Raw genomic sequence first — 21226 nt, forward strand, 5'->3', positions numbered from 1 at the left:
ACAGTTATAAAGTGGCAATAAAAATAATTTTATGGTTGGGGGTCACCACAACATGAGGAACTGTGTTAAAGGTCACAGCATCAGGAAGGTTGAGAACCTCTGCTCTAAGCAGAGCCTATCCCCAAGTGTCTATTTCCCGACCCTCTTTTTCCCTGGTCCTCAGCCAAGTATCAGCTACCTGTTGAGCATTTCTCCATGAACGTGGTCTTAGCCTGCTTGGCTGCTATGATGGAATAACTTCAACCGAATGTGTCTTACAAGCATCCCTCTCTCACAGGCTCAGAGCTCGGGAGGGAGTTCAAGACCAAAGCCTGGTAGATTGGGTATCCAAGGATGGTGCTTTCTTGGCTGTGTCCTTACATGGAAGGGGCCTCGTCGGGAGCAAGGAGGTAGATGCACACTGATTTTATTACGCTGAGGGTCATCACAAGATTCACATTCCAAATTCCTAACTATGGTCCTAAGCCTGTCTCCCCAAGGCTGCTCACCCGTGTGACATAGCTTAGCTGAAATCAGGTCCAGTCTCTAACAAAAGTCTCTGATTTGAGGTTCAGGATCCTGGGGGAGACTTTCCAGCCACAGCACAAATCAAGGTGGCGTCTCTCCAGATGTGCAGAACAGAACATAGTTGGCGTCATGGGTTTCTAGGACTGTGTCTGGTTATCCTGAGTGAGTGATGTCACCGGGTTCTGGGTCTCAGGTTATCAGCAGCCTTGGGTGTAGTGGGGATCCTGACTAAGCCATTTTTACATGTCTAAAGGGCTTTTTAAAAAAATCTATGCTCATCACAGGCCCAGAGTCTCTCTATGACCATACACGTGGGCTCTGTCCTCACCAACCAGTCATTTCCTTGTTATTTTACTTATTGGGAGTGTAACTTCAGTGTGAGTTTGAGGTGCATACCATACACCTTTCAGAGCATAGCAATGTGCCCAGACTTTGTGTGCCTTCTCTCAAGCTTCCCAGCACAGTCTGGGCTGGTCCTAAACTTGGGATTCTCTTGCCTTAGCTTCCTGAGTTCTGAGACTATCATTATAGTCAGTTCTGGGCCCATTACATCTTGGACTTTGTGGCTAGGCTCAGAAGGCTCAGAGTCATCCTTGCTTCCTCTGACTGTCCCGGGTAATTCATGAAGCTGCAGTCCTGTGCAGCTCCCTTGTAACCGGTGACCCGGTTTCCATTCTTGTCTCAGAAATGTCCACTTATCATTCAGCTGTTAGAGGGCATATTGGACCCACCTTGTATGTCTGCAGCCACCTAACCCTGTTTTCTGCCCCAAGCTCCTGCCAACTTCAATGACTTACCCTTTCTTGCAACTTGGCCTTTGCCCATGCTGCTCCCCTGACTCTGGAAGTTGAGAGGCTGAGGGCAGGAGCCAGAGGCTAAGCTTCAGAGATGATGAAGTATCAAGCCTCCCCGGAGCAGCACTGTCCCTCAGTGGGACAGATCATGGGACTCCTAAAGCGTGCCATTGAGAGTCAGCTGCCTAGCTAAGAAGTGAGCCTTCACGGCAAGTAGCATTGGTGTGAGGGGAAGGCCGCACAGGAAGGTAGGTGGTGGTGTGGAAGCCAGGCTTCAAAGGCTTCTGAATATCAACACTAGAGTCTTTCTCCCAGGTACTCCAGAAAGCAGTAAGGATGTGAGAAGGATTCTGTGTGTGCTTAGTCCCTACCTCCCCCTGTTCACTTTTAAAAGCTTCTTCCAAGGCTAGGTGTCAAGGAGCATATCTGTAACCCTGGAACTTGGGACAGGTAGGCCAGCCTGGGCTACATGAGATCCTGTTTTAAAAACAAACAAACTCCCTTCCACTTCTGGGTAGAACTAAGAATCCAGGCCTCACATGTAGAGTCAGATCTTGGCTATAAACTCTGGAGAGGACAGAGAAGCAGCTTCAGAGAGGCAGGATGACTGTAGCAGCCACAGTAGTTTCTGCATGCTCCCCGGTAATAGTCTACATTGTCAAGAGGTCCCTGAAGACCAGCCACCTCAAGGGGTCTGGGAGGCGAGGAGCTGATCTTTGAGGCCTGTACAGCCGGTAAGCTATCACTTACAGGTCATGGTAGTGTGTGGCTCCCTTCTGGGTCTACCAGGGAACAGCACAGCTGCATCATTGGGAGGCCTCCTGCTCTCAGGGCTGAGTTCACAGTGCGGGACACATGCTCTGCAGAAACATGTGTCACTGGAGTGGGTAGGGGCCGTCTTGAGGTTTCAAAGTCTATACCATTCCCAGTTAGTGATCTCCCTCACTCCCTCCATGCTCCCCTACCCCCACCTGTGGGTCAGGACATCAGCTTTTAATTGCACCAGTGCCGTGCCAGCCTGCTTGCTGCCCTGCTCCCCACCATAATGCCATGGCTTTCAGAAGCTGTGAGCCTCTGAGTTAAATATTCTCTTTTATCAATCACTTGGTCATAGGGTTTTGTTACATAGTAGAAACGTAACTAAGACTTCCCCATTTCATTGTAATGATTTGGGCAAACTTGGTGATTCTGGCCTTTTTAGAATTCTTTGAGGTGGTGAAAACTATGAACTTATCTTACCAGAAAAATGCCTGTATATGGCTTAACATTTTAGGAAAAGAACCCTCCTTTACGTATCAAGTGCACTAGCCTGTCCAGTGCTCTAGCCTGTCCAGTGCTCTAGCCTGTCCAGTGGTGCTCTAGCCTGTCCAGTGCTCTAGCCTGTCCAGTGGTGCTCTAGCCTGTCCAGTGGTGCTCTAGCCTGTCCAGTGGTGCTCTAGCCTGTCCAGTGGTGCTCTAGCCTGTCCAGTGGTGCTCTAGCCTGTCCAGTGGTGCTCTAGCCTGTCCAGTGGTGCTCTAGCCTGTCCAGTGGTGCTCTAGCCTGTCCAGTCCTTTAGCCTGTCCAGTGGTGCTCTAGCCTGTCCAGTGGTGCTCTAGCCTGTCCAGTGGTGCTCTAGCCTGTCCAGTGGTGCTCTAGCCTGTCCAGTCCTTTAGCCTGTCCAGTGGTGCTCTAGCCTGTCCAGTCCTTTAGCCTGTCCAGTGGTGCTCTAGGCTGACCAGTGCTCTAGGCTGACCAGTGGTGCTTTAGGCTGTCTAGTACTTTAGGCTGACCAGTGCTCTAGGCCTCCTGTACTTTCAGTAACACCCCCTCTCCCTACTGTACATCCTTTTTTTTTTTTTTTTTTTTTTTTTTTCTTTTTTTCTTTTTTTCTTTTTTTCGGAGCTGGGGACTGAACCCAGGGCCTTGCGCTTGCTAGGCAAGTGCTCTACCACTGAGCTAAATCCCCAACCCCTGTACATCCTTTAATTCTCATCCTGCTTCCTTTCAGTTGGACCAAGTGGTGTGCTTCCCCAGCCTGCCTCAGCATGGTAACCAAGTTACTGTTGTACATGTCATCTGATGCTTAAGCCTAATTCTGAATCTGGCCAGTGAGTGTGCAGTGTCTCCTTGGCCCATGAGCTCTGCCTCATGTCCTTGACACCTGACCTATGCTCCGCTCAGCCCTTTGAGCATGTGCAGGACCAGGCTCCCTGCCCCCATGGAACATTCCCACCAGGCCCCATGCTTCCTTGTATTGTTGTAGTTCTCTCCAGGAGGGAAATGACCAACATCAGACTTTCCTCCCCCCCAGACATACACGCACAAAGCTGGGTGTCAGTCCCTGGGCAACACCCAAGAGCCCTAAGTTGTTTCTTTGACCCTTTGTGGTCAAATGGTACTTCACAATGGTACCTCCTCAGGACCAACCTTTCCTTCCCTTCCTTTCTATCTTAGCATCATCGCAGTGAACAGTGCCCTGAGGTCCTGAGGGGAGCAGAGGGAGAGCTCTCCCTAAAATGTTCTAAACTGTAGGGCACAGTGTCATGTTTCTGATTTATGTTGCCTCCCACAATCAAACTATCCTTCCCATGCTCAGATACTTGCGAGGGAGGTATTAGTTTGATTGTGTGATGGAATTGAGTTATTTAGCAGTGCAGCAGCAGATCTGTGCTCCAAGGGCCAGCCCTTGAGAAGGTAAATCATTTTCTTCCAGTTGTAGCCGAGGCTTGTAGTTTGTAGATAATCGCAGGGAAACCCACAGCAGTAGCTGTTGTTTGTTGAGAGCCTGCTGTGCACCGACACTTTGTAACTTCTTACTTAGCCTTTCGAGTGGCCTTTCCTACTTAGCCTAGGGTGGCTAGATGGCTTGATTGTAAACGCTTTTTTTTTTTTGGTTCTTTTTTTTGGAGCTGGGGACCGAACCCAGGGCCTTGCGCTTCCGAGGCAAGCGCTCTACCACTGAGCTAAATCCCCAGCCCCGATTGTAAACACTTTTGTCTCACAGTTCACTGGTCAGAAGCACACTGACTAGTGTGCTTAGACCAGGCCAGCTGCCCTCCAAAGCCAGTTTCTGCCACCGTCCTTCCTCTCTGGACAGGAGGAGACGAGCTTTTTACTAGGCAAAGATGAAGTGGGAGGGGGATGGATAAGGACTTCTTAGTAGCTGTGTGTGAGAGAGAAGCTGATCGAGTCTGCTTGGCCTCTGCTCTTCTGAGTATGTGTTTGGGGGTTTCTAGCACTGTCTTCATTCAAGAAGCAACTGATAACCCAAGGCCTAGTTGTCTGGTTGGAGTCAGCATGTACTCCCAGTGCCTTCTGGTGTTTGTGGGACATGGGGAAGTATGGCCTTGTTGGCTGTGAATAGAGCCTTCCACTCTGGTGCACTGACTTTAGTTTGCTTCGGTTTTCGAGACAGGGTTTCTCTTGCACTAGCCGTAACTGCTCTGGGATCATCCTCCTTCAGTCTGGCAAGTGCTGAAATCATTGGCTGGAGCGGCCATGTCCAGGTGTCATTCAGATTTTGATTCGTCCTGTGAGTGTCTCCTGTCATATCCCTGCATGGGAATGTCAGCCGGTCTTGACTAACAGCATATTTACTGTTTGTGATGTTTCTGGGTACACTTTCTCGGCAATTCAGGAGGAACCCTTTAAAAAAGACTCCTCAGCTCGTCTCCCTGCCCCACTGGAGAGCACAGGTTTGAGTCATATGAAACCAGGGCTTGAAGAAGCCACCAAGTCCTCAAGTAACATATGCTCTTGAGAAAGTCTCTTTGCTGGTGCCATCAGTGGGTGTGTTGTGTGGAACTTAGGTTCGTTTGCTCATGGAAACCCCACTACCAGAGTGACAGTTCAGAAACAGCAGGTCAGAACCCGAGCCCAGCTCTGTATACATTTTGCTGCTGTTGTTGTTGTTGTTGTTGTTGTTGTTGTTGTTGTTGTTGTTGCTGCTACTGTGTGAGTGTGGGCCTGCAAATGCTGTAAAAGAAGAGAGCACGTCACGGGGCATGTGTGACTGCCAAAGGGCAACTTTGAAGCTCTCCTTCCATCACGGATTTCTGGGGGTCAAATGCAGGTACTCCTGAAGCACCCACCGCACAGATCCTGAGCCCAGGGCTGTAACTGGCATGTTCTGTGGTGTCTGCATCAGTGACTTTCTAGACCAGGAGGAGCAGTACTGATGTGCCACTCCCAGGGCAGAGGCCCTGCGTGGGCTCTGGCTGGCTTCCGTGTGGCTAACTGTTCTAATGTGGGGACACTGGGACTCCTCACTGGTTCATTCCTTCCCCGATCCGTCTGCATCTGTGTATCAGAGTTGCCGAGCCCACTCACTCCATGGCAGTTCTTCCTGCTGGGCAGTGCATAAATGATTTGCCGAACGGTGATAAAGTAAAACTTTCTCTAAGTAAAGATGTTACAATGCAGGTTCCAACCAGAGCCTCTCAGATGTGTTAGTTTGAACATACTTTAACCTGCACATAGCCTGTAAGAAGCCAGTTCAAGTAGTGTATTTGTAGCTAAAACTTGTAGAAAAGGTGTTCAGGTGTTTAATGAGAAGGAGACAGATGAAGTTATTCCAGATCATCAAAAGGATTAGATGGTTAGCAGGTAGCTGACTAGCAGCTTGCTGAGCCGCACAGATGCGGGCTTTTACCCTTGGCCTGTCCACTGTTGGTTGCACTATGACTTAGGTGGGGGTCTGTGCAGTGAGGGAAACAGGATCCTCTCATCTCTTCTCATTCCTGCAGCAACCTTGGAAAGATGAACTGGGTACACTTAGTTTTGCCAAGTTTGGAAGTTCAGACTGTGATTTTCTGAAGTGCTTTCTATATTGATGGAGGAAAACCCAGTACCCAAAGATCTCGGAGAGATTTAGAGAGGCCATTCTCCCAGGCTAGCTGGGGCAGCTCCAGAGTTGTAAAGAAGACTAAGCCTCTCTGGTTCTAAGGGTTCTAAGGCCTTGTGGGTGTTGTCTTAAGTCTATTTCCATTCGCTTCCATGCCATTGCCACCCAGCTTCACAGAGCATGTCTGCTGTGTACCACTGGCTAACCTGGAGCCAGGGCTTTCCCACCTCACCTGCTATATAGAGTCTGAGGTTAGGAGACAGTCGTGAGGAACATGCACCAAGTCTTCTCAAGTGGCTCTGGTCCAAACAAGGCAGCAGAGGGGGCGGGGTGTGGTGTGTCCACTTGGCAGACAGGGAAACTAAGGCTGCTGGGTTCATGGACAACAGCAGTGGCAGAGCTGGGGTTGAAGCTCTGGCTGGGCCCAGATCTGGCAAGCTTACCCTGATGCCTCTGAGCCGCATTTCTACCTCCTACTGTGGGGCCTGAAATACATTAGACTTAGCCCCCCTCCCCCACCATGGTTTCTCCTTTCTTTTTTGCCCAGGCTTCATGCCCTTGTTTTCTTCCAGCAAACCAGGTGCCACCTTCTCCAGCAGAACTGTTATCCAAATGGAGTGGGCCTTAGGTCTCCGAGTGCACACCTTATAGGTGGAATTGGCATTTTGACTCCTATCACTTGCATCTGAGTGCGCCCCCGCCCGCCCCGGAGCCACAGTATTAATGAGATCAGTCTTGTTTCCTCTGACCATGTCATGGGTCTGCAAATGAGACTTTAAATAGAAGATGTGACAGATGGGTCTGTGCAGGTTTCTTCACTGCATACAATAGAATGGACCATCTTGACTTTCAGCTCCTGGGTTACCACTGCCTACTCTTCCCCTCAGGAAAGCAGCAGGGCCAGGAGCACAGCCCATTCCCTAGTCCCTGCTGAGCTAGTGAGTAGTGATGTCAAAGGAAGCAAAGGGCTGCTTAATATAGTGGATTACAGAACCCACCGGTAGGGCAGGGCGGTGGGGCAGGGCGGTGAGGCAGGGCCGGAACAGCCCTTTCTTCTAGTTTCCTCCCAGGACCTCTAAAGAATTTGAAAGGCAGGAGGCTGAGATGTTTTAGAGTGACAGAGTTCCTGCTTTCCTGAGGGTGTGGCAGCCCTCCTGGAGCTCTGCCTGAGGCTGCTGGGTCATTGGGTTAACCTAGAGATGAGTCCCCTTTCAGCCAGTGTCTTGGTTCTTACTGTCATTCGGTGAAGATGTCTGGGCTGGGAAAGGTGCTGTGATCTGCTGGCTTTAGGATGGGCAATGCCATTGAAAAACAGAAGCCCCTGAGACAAAGCCATCTGTGCCCCTGGAAACAAGGTAAGAAAGCTCTGCCCCCCTTTTATAGGCAGCTAAGGCTGGCCTTGTCTGGGGGACCCTGGCCCAGCTGAATTAGCCTTCCTCATTGTAATCGCTTGTTCCCTCAGGAGCCTCTGTTTCTATGTTGACACCGTTCATTTGTTTGTTTTCTTTGTGGTTTGGTTTGGGGTTGGGGAGGGGGGCGGAGGTAGGGGATAGGGGTTGAGACAGGGTTTCTTTGTGTAGCCCTGACTGTCCTGGAATTTGAATTCACAGAGATCCACCTGCCTCTGCCTTCTAAGAACTGGGATTGTGTCATTACCTCCTGGCAACATTGTTTAATTTTTAAGACCTAATCTAAGTCAAAATTTAGATATAAAGGAGTTGGGAGTATTTTGTGATATTTTTGGTGTAAAGAATGTCATTGAGGGGCTGGGGATTTAGCTCAGTGGTAGAGCGCTTACCTAGGAAGCGCAAGGCCCTGGGTTCGGTCCCCAGCTCCGAAAAAAAGAACCAAAAAAAAAAAAAAAAAAAGAATGTCATTGAAAGCTTTTAAACATGTATCATCTCCCAAAGGGGTGTGTGTGTGTGTGTGTGTGTGTGTGTGTGTGTGTGTCTGTGTCTGTCTGTCTGTCTGTCCGTCCGTCCGTCTGTGTGTCCGTGTCCCAATTACCAATTTTCAACACCATGAGGGGGGCAGCAACCTCTTTCAACACCTACCCTAACTCTCAGCTCTGAGGGAGGAGTCGGGCCCATTGCACCTCCACCGAGACACAGGGCAGCTCTGTCTCAGTGCTGATCCATTACACCCGCCCCTGGCAGGTGTGCCAGACGTGGCACCTTCAGGACTTGGGGACAGGATCTCATCGTTCAGCCTGTCTGTACTGGTCCTGAGTTTTCTGTCTCATCAGGTTGGCCTCAGATTTGAAGTCCTGTTTCAGCTCTCAGTGCTGGGATTACAGGTGGGCACCACACCCATCCATCCATCCAGGCCTTGCCTAGCCCTGCAGTGGTACTTGATGTGTATTTGGCAGTCCACTGTAATGTATGTCTGCGTGTGTGTTTGTGAATGGAGAAGCAATGCCTGGGAGTTTAACAGCCACTGTTGGAGCCAAATTACAGAAAGTTTTGTGGCTTGAAAGGGAAACCAGGTCGGAGCCTCCCTCATCTGTGTGGCATCTGCTGCTTCTGTGAGGAATTGCTCCTGAGTGGTGCTGCACTGGACTCCAGCATAACAAAATGGAATAGGAAATAGGAGGGGCTTGTTCTGGAACCCATCTTTCTTTGGTGCTGGGTATTGCATGACCCAGCACTTGGATCGTGCTAATCAACTCTCTGCTCTGAGCTGCACCCTCGGCCTCTGTCCCTCTTGGCACTGAGCAATGTGGGGGAACAGTCTTGGTTTTGCATAGTCACTCTGGAGTGTTTGAAGAGCTGTGCTGACTGTAATTACCCTGACACGATTCAGCAGAATGATGCATTTGAAAGTGAGGACTTCCAGAGGAGCAAAATAGGGGGAATCTTAGCACAGCAGAGTCGGGTGATGGGTCAGAGGTACACTTGTTATGCTTAACAGTACTGACAGTGCAGCCAGGGGCCTGGCCCACAGTAGGCGAGTGCTTTACCACTGAGCTACACCCCAGCACTCTTCAGTGTGTTTTTGCGTGTTTAAAATAAAAGCAAGCAGCAGCTAGGTTCACATAAGTTGTTAGGTTTTCACTGGAAATAATTACAGAGAGTTTTGAGGGTTGGTTGGTTGTGGTCAGTAACTGAAATGGGAGTAATTGTAGGGCTGTAGCTGATAGTCCGTTCAAGTGTGTGGGGATAGAACCCCTGTGACCTATGATTTCCAACTCACCTTTCCTCGGAGGCTTGGCTGGTTTATCTAGGGTACACCCTGGAACCAAGTCTGTCCTCTCAATCTAAAGCCTATCTGGACCTGACCTCAGGGCCACGGTCCAGTCCCCTTTCAGTGAGGTGATGAGATCCTTCCTGGTGGATGTGTAGTAGTTTGAGGCAAGCCACTTGGCTGGGGTCACACTAGGGAAGGGGTGAATGGATGGGAATCCAGTGTCCACATTTGCTGCAATGGGGATAGCCCAGGAGCTTCTGACACTCTCTTAGCATCCTGTGATGGCTGATACTCTGAGCAGACTCTTTGCCTAGAGCCAAGAATGATGTGTGAGGGCCAAGCCTTGCTGCATTCTGAAATCTATCTGAAAAGAAATCCTGTCTGCCCTTCTGATCAGTCTGTGGGCTGGGAAGTTGGAAGACTGAAGTGATGTGATGGTGTCTGAGTGTGCTGACTCTGCCCTTCAGACTCTTTCTTTCTCATATTGGCTTTAGTTTAGACCTGCACGCACAGTGGAGAGGCATCTGGTGAAGCTGGATGTCCATGTCCTGAGTCATAAATGTCCATCCAGAATACACAAGGGCCACTCTGACCACTGACCCAGCTTCACATTTGCAGGCCTGCACATTTCCTGGTGTCTAAGGGAAATGAGCAGTGAGGCCCTTAGTATGTAGGAGCCTGGGTAAATGCATCCTGCTTGTCAGAAATGCTTATTGCATTCTGTTCACTGGGGAGACCCTGCATTTACTCAGTCCGTGCGCATAGACCTTAGGTTGATGCTCCCCCAGAGCCATGCAGATGTGAATGATCCTCTGCCAATGTCCTCTCAAAGGGAAGATATCATGACACTCTTAAAGGACCCTTTGCATTAGTCCTAGTGTCCACGTGCCCTGCTCACAATTGTTTATGGTGCAGACTCACAGAATGTGTAGTGCCTGTCGTACTACCCAGGAGACTCAATTTTCCCTCACTGGGTACTGTTTTTGTTTTGTTTTGTTTTCCAGTTACACAGTGGTTAAGAGCATGACTTTGAACCAGGATGCCAAGGTTGAATTCTCATTTTCCAGTTATTTGAGGGTCAAATACAGAGACTATGCCTTTTACTTTAGATGAAATAACCTTACATTATTTGTTATCCTGCACATCTCCTGGTGGTGGCAGGAACCCTGGGTCTTGTGCTTGGTATGCAAGCACCTGCCCCTGAGCTACTCCACTCCCTTGTTCGTGATACTACATTATTAAGGAAAACAGTGGGAATCATGGTAAGACAAGGAAGAAACACACGCTGAGTTCCTACAGGGCCCAAAACCTTGCAAGAGGGTAGACGCCTCAGCTTAGCTGCTGCTGCTGTTTTCCGGAGCCCTGCATATGCATACTCCCATGGTTTTCTATAGTAACAAGCATGTGTGTGTAATTCCCCCTTAGATGGCAGGCCTCTGTGTGACCCCATAGCTACGGTTGATGGTAGCGTGCCATAGTGCTAATATTGCACTGTTGTAAATTAGCCATCTGCTGTTGAGTGCTGAAACTGGGCAGCACTGAGGAGCTCCAGGAGCAGGGCTAGGTGATGCTGCTGGATGGCTTCCTTAGGATAAGTTCCCACCATCACATTCCCAGGCCAGGAACATAGGAATTGCTTTGTGAGCTCACCATGCTGTTCTCTCAAAGGAGAGGCATCTGTGAGTGTTCTCCCACGTGAAGCATGGATTCCCCAGGTGGTCGCTGCACATCCGCATCCATGTCCCATCTGTTTGGAGATTTCTAGCAAATGTCAGCTGAGGTCATCTGAGGAAAGGATGTCCAGGGTCAGCAGCAGCAGTGTGACAAGGCTACTGCTTACAACATTCTACTTTGCTTTGGACTTCCCTTGGTTGCTTTTAAATGCCAAGTTTCAGTGAAAGAAGAGCAAAGCTGGGGCTGGGGATTTAGCTCAGTGGTAGAGCGCTTACCTAGGAAGCGCAAGGCTCTGGGTTCGGTCCCCAGCTCCGAAAAAAAGAACCAAAAAAAAAAAAAAAAAAAAGAAGAAGAGCAAAGCTGTGTTTAAGGATGCACGTTTATTGCCATTACTTCTTGTCTTCTGTCTCCCAGAGAACATTGAATATTAAAAATTACTCTCCTGTTGAAGATGTAGAATGAGCCAAGGAGTCCTGACATTGTTAGTGTTGGGCTGACTGCTGGGCTGGGGGGCAAACAACCAAACTGGTCCTTTTCCCAGCTGCTTCTCAGTGGTGAGACACCAGCTCTGCACCGCCAGAATAAACAGAGCAAGGTGTGGTGTACAACATCAGTAATCCCAGGCAGAAAGCTGAGGCAGGGGGATCTTGAGTTGAAGGCCAACCTGGACTACATATTAAGACCTAGCCTGGGGCTGAGGATTTAGCTCAGTGGTAGAGCACTTACCTAGGAAGCGCAAGGCCCTGGGTTCGGTCCCCAGCTCCGAAAAAAAAGAACCAAAAAAAAAAAAAAAAGACCTAGCCTATAAATAAATACATCAAAATAAATGGCCAAGGTGCTCTTAATCAGTTAACTCATGCAGTTAGAATGTGACTAAAGGTGACGGCTGAGAAGGGTGAAAGCCATGTGTGATAATATCACAAGAAGGTTCAGGATGAGAGAAAACCTTTAAAAACAGAAGCTTACATAGGCTACTTTTGAAATCTCATGTCTTGGGCTAGAAGGATAAAAATATAAAATTGTCTTAATTTTAACATGGGAGGAACCAGGTGGGATGTGAAATCTTGCAGCTTGTATCGTCTGTTACCCATGTCATAACAAGGTTAGGACATTGTATCAGTACTAGTAGGAAACAGCACATTGTATATCATGTTTCATACTTAACATGATACGTTTGTAAATATCCTGCAACATGTAAAGCAGTTTACATGTATAGTGTAAAAATGCCTATAAAATACAATGTATAGCATGTGTACATATACCATATGTAACACAGCACCGTAGCATGTGTGGCACTGACCTGTAGCGGCTGGGATGTGGTATTAGGTGTGCCAGGTGTGATACAAGAAGATTGGCGTTCACCATGGCTTCTGTTTGTACACAGTTGGCGTCTAACTCAGCCTTCTATAAATTGGATTTTTTATTCAGCAGGGATCAGTTATGGCGAATGGAACTGTAAGTGTGAAGAGTTTTCTCATAAGAAGTCTGGGTGTTGGGGCTGGGGATTTAGCTCAGTGGTAGAGCGCTTACCTAGGAAGCGCAAGGTCCTGGGTTCGGTCCCCAGCTCCAAAAAAAAGAACCAAAAAAAAAAAAAAAAAAAAAGTCTGGGTGTTGCTTTGGGTGTGGGTAAGAAAAGGGAAGGAAACTTGGCTCTGTCATCAGATAGCTCCAAATTTAGAACAATGTCTGTCCTGAGCCACTGGCTATAGAGTGTGTTTCACCCTGGGAACGTGCGTAAAATACATTTCCGGTTTTCAAGATTTCTTTCCCAGCTGTGTAGAGGCTGTTGCTGTTATCTGCCGGGATTGCAGTGGCCCTCAGCCACCCAAGATCGACAGTTACTTTCCAGGGACTGCTCGGAAGACTTTTAGGAGCCTTGAAGACCATAGACAGAGCTAAGAAGTTTGTCCTATAGTTCATCTGTGTTAAGGGTCTAGAAACAAAGAACCAGGTGGGATTTTAGAAGAAATAAGATCAAGACCATTATGTAGGTGTTTACATGAACATTTACAAATATGAAAACCGTTCCCTGGGTGCAGGTTGCTATTGGAATTCTGGATGAGAGGCTGTTTACCGACCCCTGACCTTCAGAGTCTCTTGATTTGGATGTTTTCTGTGGTCATTGCCCCTCTGGGAGTCAGCAACATGTTCCTCACTCACACAGGAAATAGAAGAATATTGTCATTTCTAGGCTGGGGGAACTTGGTGTCCACCTAAATGCCCACCACAGTGATTAGAATGGGTCCATGCGACCCCACACATCCAAGCTTTTATTGTCAGGAGGAGGGAGTTAGAGGGGAGAGGCTCTGAAACCTCATCCAGACTACAGGCTTTGAGGTTTTCTTTGCCATGGAATGGTCTGAGGTGCTAAGTTTAGTGGAACCATCTTCCCTGCACGCGTTCTAGCTGAAATAAAGTGTTTTCAATGGGAGAAAGTTGAGTTCATCATTCCCATTACAAACTGATGGACAGCACATGCGACACAGGCACTGTTCTGGGCTCCGGGGATGGATTGTGGAAACACAAGTCACTGCTGCCCTCTGGAGTCTACAAGTTTGTACACAGACTAGTGCTAGGTTGTCTCTGGGAGGTAGGTGTCCTGTACTGGTAGAGAAGGGCCAGGGATGGTCAGTGGCTGGGGACTTTTAATTTTATATAGGAAGAAGAAGGTTGTCTAAAAATACCTGCTTTTTCCTCCCAGCCCCTACTTGGAGGATGACAACTTTGAGACCAATTATTTATTAATGAATGCCTAGGCCATGAGCTTTGACTCCTTCCCTGACTAGCTCGTAACTTACTTAACCTTCAAACTGTTCTGTGTCTTCCACATTGGTAGGCACTTCTCCTCAGTTTCACGCGCTGGCCTCTGTGTTCCCCAGCTGGCTTTCGACCATCTCCAGCTCCTCAGGGTTCCCTCAGCTCTCCCTTGCATTTCTTATTCTCTTTCCCAGAATCCTCTCTTCTTCCTACCAGTGTCCCACCTCCTATTTCCTGCCTCAGCTCATTGGCCATCTGCTTTTTATTGACAGGTGATGCTTTTAAGAGATTCTGTGTACAGAAAGTAGATATCCAACACGAAGGGAGCCTAAGTTTGTAGATATCCATGCTAGAATGCTCTAGAAGAAACAGCCTGAGGACCTTGTAAGACTGGAGAGTGATAGTATATGAGGCCATGGAGACAGTTGCAGAAATGTTGGGGGGAGAGCTTTGGGATAGGGAGAATTTGGGCGGGCACCTGAAGAGAAAGGCAGCAAAGATAACTCAGAGTTTCTGGCCAGTGCATCTGCAGGGATGCTTCTACAGAAGGAACAGATAAGGGGACTGGCAGAAGTCGAGCTGAGTTTGAGACGTTTGTGAGAATCAAGGAGGTAGCCATTAGGCTGTTGAGTATAAGAATGGGGGTTCACGCCTAGTAGGGATAAGTGACTAGGAATGTTTGCTACATAAACTTAAGGACCAAAGTTCGAATCCCAAGCACCTATATAAGAAACCAGGTAGAGCTGTGCTCACAGTGGTTACCCTAACATTGTGGGCCAGTGCAGGGTGATTGCTGGGGCTTGCCAGCTGCCATAGTAGCTCCAGGTTCAGTGAGAGTCTTGTCTCATGAATAAGGCAGAAAGTAATAGAACAGGACACCCGGCCTCTGCAAAGATTCTTATATGTGTATATGTAGTTCACACACCACACCCTCCTACACACCCCCCACATACAGAGAGAGAGAGAGAGAGAGAGAGTGTCAGGCAGACAGAGAGAGAGTCAGACAGACAGACACGGGGGGGGGGGGGGGAGTGAGTCCACAAAATGAAGAATATGGAATCAGGAAAGAGTTGGCTTTTTGAAAGTTGTTCTACAGGAGGGCAGGCTCACCTGAGGATTAAGCTGCAGAAGGTGGAGGCTGAGATGAGAGCTCCAGAGCCTCCAGCACTAGAACGGGCAGGAGATACCAGGTAATACCTAGGAAGGCTTCCTTGGAAGCTAAGGGTAGAGTAGGAAGCAGACGGGGGAGGGGGGGACCTCGGAAGCCTGGGAGAGGAAGTGCAGCTGTGGAGGGAGGGCGCTGAGGTGCCAGGTGATGCTGACTTGTGTCCTAGTGCCTAAGCGCTGAGACTTGACTACAGGTCCTTGGAAGTCACTGGGGCCTTGTCACATGGTTCCAGTGGAATCTGAAGATAGGAGAGTGAAGGCAGTCACAGCAAAGAGTAACTAGACACAGTTTTTCCAGGAACTCTGCCGCCCACAGCAAAGATGGCAGTTGGTGAGGGGAGAGGAGTCTGAGGGAAGTTCTCCTACAGAGTGAAGGGGATGGGGTGGCTGAGCTACAGTAGAGAAGCAGGAAACGGGGATATAGTTAAGAGGCTCACTGCTGGCTAGGCGTTGTTAACTGTGGCTTCGCCACACTGACCATTCCCTAAGACAGCTCCTGTTGGCATCACCTTTCCACGCTGAGCTGAAATAGCTAGCATGGAGTCTGCCTCTACAGCTGGCAGTTGAGACTGCACTGCTGCCTCTGTCCCTCAGGTACCTGCTGACAGCTACCAGGACTCCCTCTGTGTCTCCAGCCACTCACCAAGTGGGACGACTTGCCAGAGAGTGGGAGGCAGAGAGGGGAGCAGTTTTTGGCTCCCGAGAGAAGATAGTAAAGTCATCTTGCCAACATGTGTGGGTGTAGGATAGGGAAGCTTTGGGTCACTTTTGCACACAGTATGCCACTGTCCCCTGGGGACTATGCTGCTGCATTTGCGGCTGACTGGAGCTCTCTGGTCACAGTATTAGTCCCATGTCACAAATACGAACTTGGTCTTCAAGCTCAAGCTCATAGGCTAGAGGGTTGGCAGAGTCGGACCCCATATGTGGTCTCTAGCATCTGGTTACCTTTTCTCTCTCTTGCTGTCCTCTGTGTCTGTCTCTCCCATCCTGAGCAGATGAATAATGTGTTGGGAGTTGTCTCATGACGGGCGTTAATCTGGAGCACTGATTATCTTGCTTTGGCCGGCTTCTTGGACTACATATGATTGGGCAACTGTACTTATTGGAATCCCATCAGGGTCACTGTGTGGTGTTTGATTAGGGCTTTTATTCCGATTTCCACTCTCAGCTATACCTTCACTTTTCCTGTCAGCTGACTCCTCCAGCTTCCTCGCCTACAGGCCTCCTGACTTCATCCTTGCATCCTTTCTTTCTACCTCTGGCCCTGGGCTGGGCCACTTTGCATGTAGTCTGGGATTAGCCTTCTCTGCTCAGCCCTCCTCATTCTAAAGCTCATGTAATTGATCAACCTCTGCTCAGCACACTGAACCTCAGGCTTCCCCAGGGCCGAATCCAAAAGGTGGGGATGTGTACAGTGGTGTACAGGAACTTTGGCTTCATCCTTACAAGTATATCCTTGGGCAAGTCCTTTCCCCTCAGCTTCCTGAATGCAAGAAGAATGTGCTAATGGAGCTGGGTCATAGGCCACTTGACTCAGTGTGAAGCTGCAGTGTGCATATCTCTGCCTAGGGTGTTCTCTTGCAGTGGCTACGCTGTCTGTATCCTGACCTCTGCATCTCAGCCCTTCAGGTTCCTCCGTGTCCAGCTGGGTGCCCCACTGTTTAGAGCAGCAACTCCCCCCATTAGGAAAGCAGCTGGGGAAGTGGCTGGGAAGGGCTGGCTCTGCAGTCTCTAAAGAGATGACATTTGATTGGATAGTGGAAATCTTGGTGCAAACATGTTGAATGCTCTCCTTGGGCAGGGAAAGAGATGATCAGTAAGGTTGGTCAGGATGCAGGACCCTTTAATCTAGCCTGTGTGGGAGCTAAAAGCTTTGCCCTCCTAGGAAGGAAGTTGAGCCTTCCCTGGAGGAGAGTTGGGGGCTGGGTCTTAAAGGAGCTCTGCTTTGACCTGCCCTGCTCTGAGCCAGCTGATGCTGGGCCGAGAGATGGTCTTTCTTCCTTCTGTCACTTCAGCCACAGTGGGTAGTCTCTCGCTGCTTACTAATGTCATGGAACCTTGGGGAGACCACTCACTGGGTCAGCCCGCTTTGTGCATGTGTGCATGTCCTCAGCTGCTGAGGTGTGTGAGGCAGAGATCACAACTTTCCAGTGCTCATCCTGGCCCAGCTGTGGTTATAGTTATACATAGGCTTCATATTTTAAACATTTTTATTAATATACACCTCATTTTTTATTTTGAGGCTGCAGATGTCTTGTCCCAGCGTATGTATGGACATGGAGGCCAGAGGCCAGATAGTTCTCTTCTTGTACTATTTGGTTCTCAGGAGTCAGACTCAGGTCTTCCAGCCTGAAGCCAAGTACCTTTACCTGCTGAGCCCCCTCACCCTCTCTCTCCCCTCTTCCTTCGTCTCTCTCCCCTCCCTTTCTCTCCTCCCTCCCTCTCCCCCTCCCCTTCTTCTCTCTCTTCCCTCCCTCTCTCTCCCCTCCCCCCCAGGTTGTCTTCTGTATTGTGGTCCCTGGTTGACGAGTCCTTTGCTTGTACACAGTCGCCCTGTGTTTCTCCCTCATCTGCTTCCCTCAGGTTTGTGTCATCAGACACCACTTGTGGCAATGGCCACCGCCTATGTCCTCTCTGCTCAAGCTGTGAAGAGCTGTGCATTGCTTGGTGTCTGCCTTTAGTTTCTAAGCTATGGCTTGTATTTTGCCAAGTTGCTAGCTTAGGATCCAGCTCTCCGTTGGAACATGGGGGAGCATCCTGGAGTCACAGTCCCCTTGGAAAGTGTCTGGAGCCACCTGTAACATAGAGTTCACTTCAGAACCACGAGCCATGGGGTCTCTGTCAGGTACACTTCTTTCTTCTCGGATCCCTTGAATGTAGACACCTAAGGAGCCACGATGATGCACCCGGCAGCAGAGGCGTTAGGGTTAGGAGTTGGAAGCTGGAAGCTATGTAAAACTTCTTTATTAGACCTGCATTCTTTTTTTTTTTTTTTTTTTTTTTTTGGTTCTTTTTTTCGGAGCTGGGGACCGAACCCAGGGCCTTGTGCTTCCTAGGCAAGCACTTTACCACTGAGCTAAATCCCCAATCCCTAGACCTGCATTCTTAAAGAAAGAACGAACATTGGTCTTCATGAGCTGACTGGCATCATGCTGGCCCAGTGCCTTGCCCCAGGTCCTCATGTCCAGCTGGAGTGCCTTCCCCCTCGATCAGGCTCGGTCCCTATAACTGTAGAACCTTGCCAGTGTGTCTGATCTCTGTCTTCCTTCCTTCTCAGTACTATGTTCTGGGGGCGAGATTCACCATGCTGCAGACTCCGAGGCTTCCTGCCCAGCTCAAGCTGAGCTGCTTCTGCCCCTCCCCCATGGCCTCCTGAAAGCCTGAGTCCAGTCAGAGGCACCAGTTAACCCAAAGAAATTATTCCTGCCTGGGAGTCACTTACAACATCCTTCCCAGTGGTGGGAGAAGTGAATTCTAGACAACGATGGCTATCTGGGAGCTTAAACAATTTTTGCCATAGTTGTTTTAGTGTGAAATGTCTGTGCAAGTCTGTTAGAGGTGGGGCAGTGGGGAGGGTGGGCAAGTCCCTGGACTTCATCTCCTCAGTAAACACCATCAAGGTCATATCTGGGGTCCAAGGCCTAGTTTGGTAGAATTTGCTGCCTACCCCTTCTGAGCCGGGATGCAGAAGGAATGATGCTGTCCTCCTGAGTCATGGAGACTACCCAAATGCTCATCAGCTCCAGGTGGCCTGCTTTCTCTTGTTTTGCCCAGAGTACCCTCTGCCATTGCGGGTCATCCCTGGGCTGCTAGCCATTGACCTATGTAGTGACCTGTGTGTTTTAGATGGTCCTAGGCGTGGGGAGATTAGAGCAGGCTTCATAATGGCATGCACACAGTGACAGGAAGCAAGACACCAAGTGGGTAGTTCATTAGTTAATTTAATTCCTTGTTTCATTTTCACTCAGCCAACATTTGAGCACCTACTAAGGGGTAGTACTATTTGGTAGAAAGCAGAGCTCCATGTCTGCACCACAGGACACAGAATCAACTGTGTTTCTATTTTATCAAATCTTCTGGGCATGGTGCATGGCTGATGTCCAGATGCATAGAGAAATCACTATGGTTCACTGTTTCAGTGGGTGCTATAGGGTAGTAGTTCCCAGCCTGTGGGTCCTGACCCTTCTGGGGATCAAACACCCTTTCACGGGGGTCGCCTAAGACCAACAGTAGTAAAATTGAAGCTATGAAGTAGCAGTGAAAATAATTTTATGGTTTGGGGTCATCACAGCATGGGAAACTGTATCAAACGGTGCTAGCAATGGTAAGGTTGAGAGCACTGCTCTAGGGTCTTAGGGAACCAGGTCGAGAAGTGAAAATAGCTGGGTAGGGACATAATTACAGACCAGACAACACCATGAAAGATCAGAGCTGAGCTCAGAACAAGTCAGAGTTAAGTAGGTAAGGGGTCAGGGGCCCCTGGGGAGGGAGGAAATCGTGGGCAGAGGCCCTGTGAGGTATAGGTGCAGTGGCTGAGTGGTGGCTTGTCATCCTGCCAGCCTTGAGCTGAAGGACAGTGTGAAGCTGAGCCGTGTTTTCAGTGCCGTGTGTGCCTAAGAGACTTACTGAGAGATCAGATTGTTGATTTGAAAAGGCAGGAAGACCCTGGCATGGGAGGCAGCACAGGAGAGACTCAGAAACTCACAGGTTGAGTTCTGTTGCAGACAGTTTTGTGATGGGGTAGTGTGACAGAGTCCCTGGGTGCTTAAAGGGTAAAATAGAAGCCAGGCAAAGGTAAGTAGAGATGCTGCTTGAACAGGGCTTGGCGAGGTGGGGGGTGAATTTGGCCCAAGATTTTTGGCCTTATAGACGGACGTCACCAGCCAGTGAGATGTGGAATCCTAGAGACCTGTTGCTGTCTGGTTTGTCTGTAAACACTGAACAGTGGTTCTTGGAGGACTTTGTCAGTTTTTATTCAGTGGGCATTCAGCTGTTGTTTGTAGGTATTCATATGCATGAAGTAACAGCTCTTCCCCAGAGGTCTTACCTTGTGGGGCTTGGGTTTTCAGTAGGAAATAGTGTCCAGCTAGAAAGCTGTGCTCTTGCTGTCTGTATGCTCCAGGCAGCTCTACCCCACAAGAGAACTACATAGACCAACCAAGGAGTAAGGGCTTCCTTGTGGCTCATTTGTCTTTCTTTTCATGGGCAATTGGGCTCCTAATGAGAATGTTCTCATTAGGAGGTCCCAGGAAGCCTCCATCCATGAGTGACTCCTGTGATTTACCAAACTGCTCTGCCAGGTGTCCTCATTTGGTTTAACTAACACTTGCTCCAAGCAGCCCATGGGATGCTGTCATCAAGCTCTTGGGATGAATGTATGTGCACTGTCAAGGCTGAGAAGTTAATTTTCTACTTATGTGAAAATTAATTGCCAGATGTGATGGTGGAGCATCCTGGATGTGTGTATGTGTGTCTGTGTGTCTGTGTCCGTGTGTATCTGTATCTGTGTTTGTGTGTCTGTGTGTGTCTGTGTCCGTGTGTTCTGTATCTGTGTTTGTGTGTCTGTGTCCGTGTGTTCTGTATCTGTGTTTGTGTGTCTGTGTCTTTGTGTGTGTATCTGTGTCTGTGTGTCTGTGTGTGTGTGTGTGCGTGTGTGTCTGTGCGTGTGTGTGTCTGTGTCTGTGTGGGTGTCTGTGTGTGTCTGTGTCTGTGTCTGTGTGTGTCTGTGTCTGACCTGGCACTGTTTGCCAGTGATGTGTGAACTAGTCAGTTGTGTCAGAACCTCAGCTGAGTCCATGCTAAGCAATGGGTCCCCAGGGGTAGCTGTGGCAGTGACTACGTGCTTCTTCCAGTTAAGAGAAGCTGAGTGTGCCTTACTTTTGAGACATGGTTAGTTTTGAACAGCCATGTTCAGAGGAAGGGTAGAAGACATACGTGGTACCCTGTTGGCCACTCAGAGCAATGACTGACAGGTCATGAGACCCCCCTCATCCAGGTCTGCCTTCTAAATTTCCCAGTGCTGCTGAGAAGTCAGAGGCCAGCAGTGATTTAAATGAACATATTTAATAAAACATGTAGGATTGCTTGTTCTATAGTTGTGCGTAGTTTTGAGTCTCAGCAGCTGAAACGTTGAGCTTATTGTAGACCTTCATTGTTGCAGGTTCCTTCTGTAATGCACCTAAATAATTTCGGTGTGACTGTGGTGTGGCATTTGAGTACAGCTGCTCATAAGTGAACTGGCTCCACTGTGTCCGGCAGTCTGTTGATGAGGACTGCCAAGTCTCCAACTCTCAGCTGAGCACTGGAGCAGCACTC

At 49.0% G+C, this 21226-nt stretch overlaps 1 protein-coding gene across 48 annotated transcripts in view; it reads left to right on the plus strand.

Annotated features, from left to right (window-relative positions):
- Rapgef1 (Rap guanine nucleotide exchange factor 1) overlaps positions 1 to 21226 on the plus strand; it is a 117819-nt gene that overhangs the window by 15856 nt on the left and 80737 nt on the right. For 24 of the 48 annotated variants that reach the window (XM_087654190.1, XM_087654198.1, XM_087654219.1 and 21 more), the window contains exon 1: positions 7363 to 7479. The exons of the other annotated variants lie outside the window; for them this stretch is intronic. In XM_087654190.1, the coding sequence (XP_087510316.1) occupies positions 7416 to 7479 (64 nt within the window). In that variant the 5' untranslated portion in view covers positions 7363 to 7415. Of the gene's footprint in view, positions 1 to 7362; positions 7480 to 21226 lie in introns of those variants that run through there. 48 annotated transcript variants of the gene reach the window in all.

The sequence above is a fragment of the Rattus norvegicus genome, chromosome 3 (genome assembly GCF_021556685.1).
Source record: "Rattus norvegicus strain SHRSP/BbbUtx chromosome 3, alternate assembly SHRSP_T2T, whole genome shotgun sequence".
Classification (NCBI taxonomy): Eukaryota; Metazoa; Chordata; class Mammalia; order Rodentia; family Muridae; genus Rattus; species Rattus norvegicus.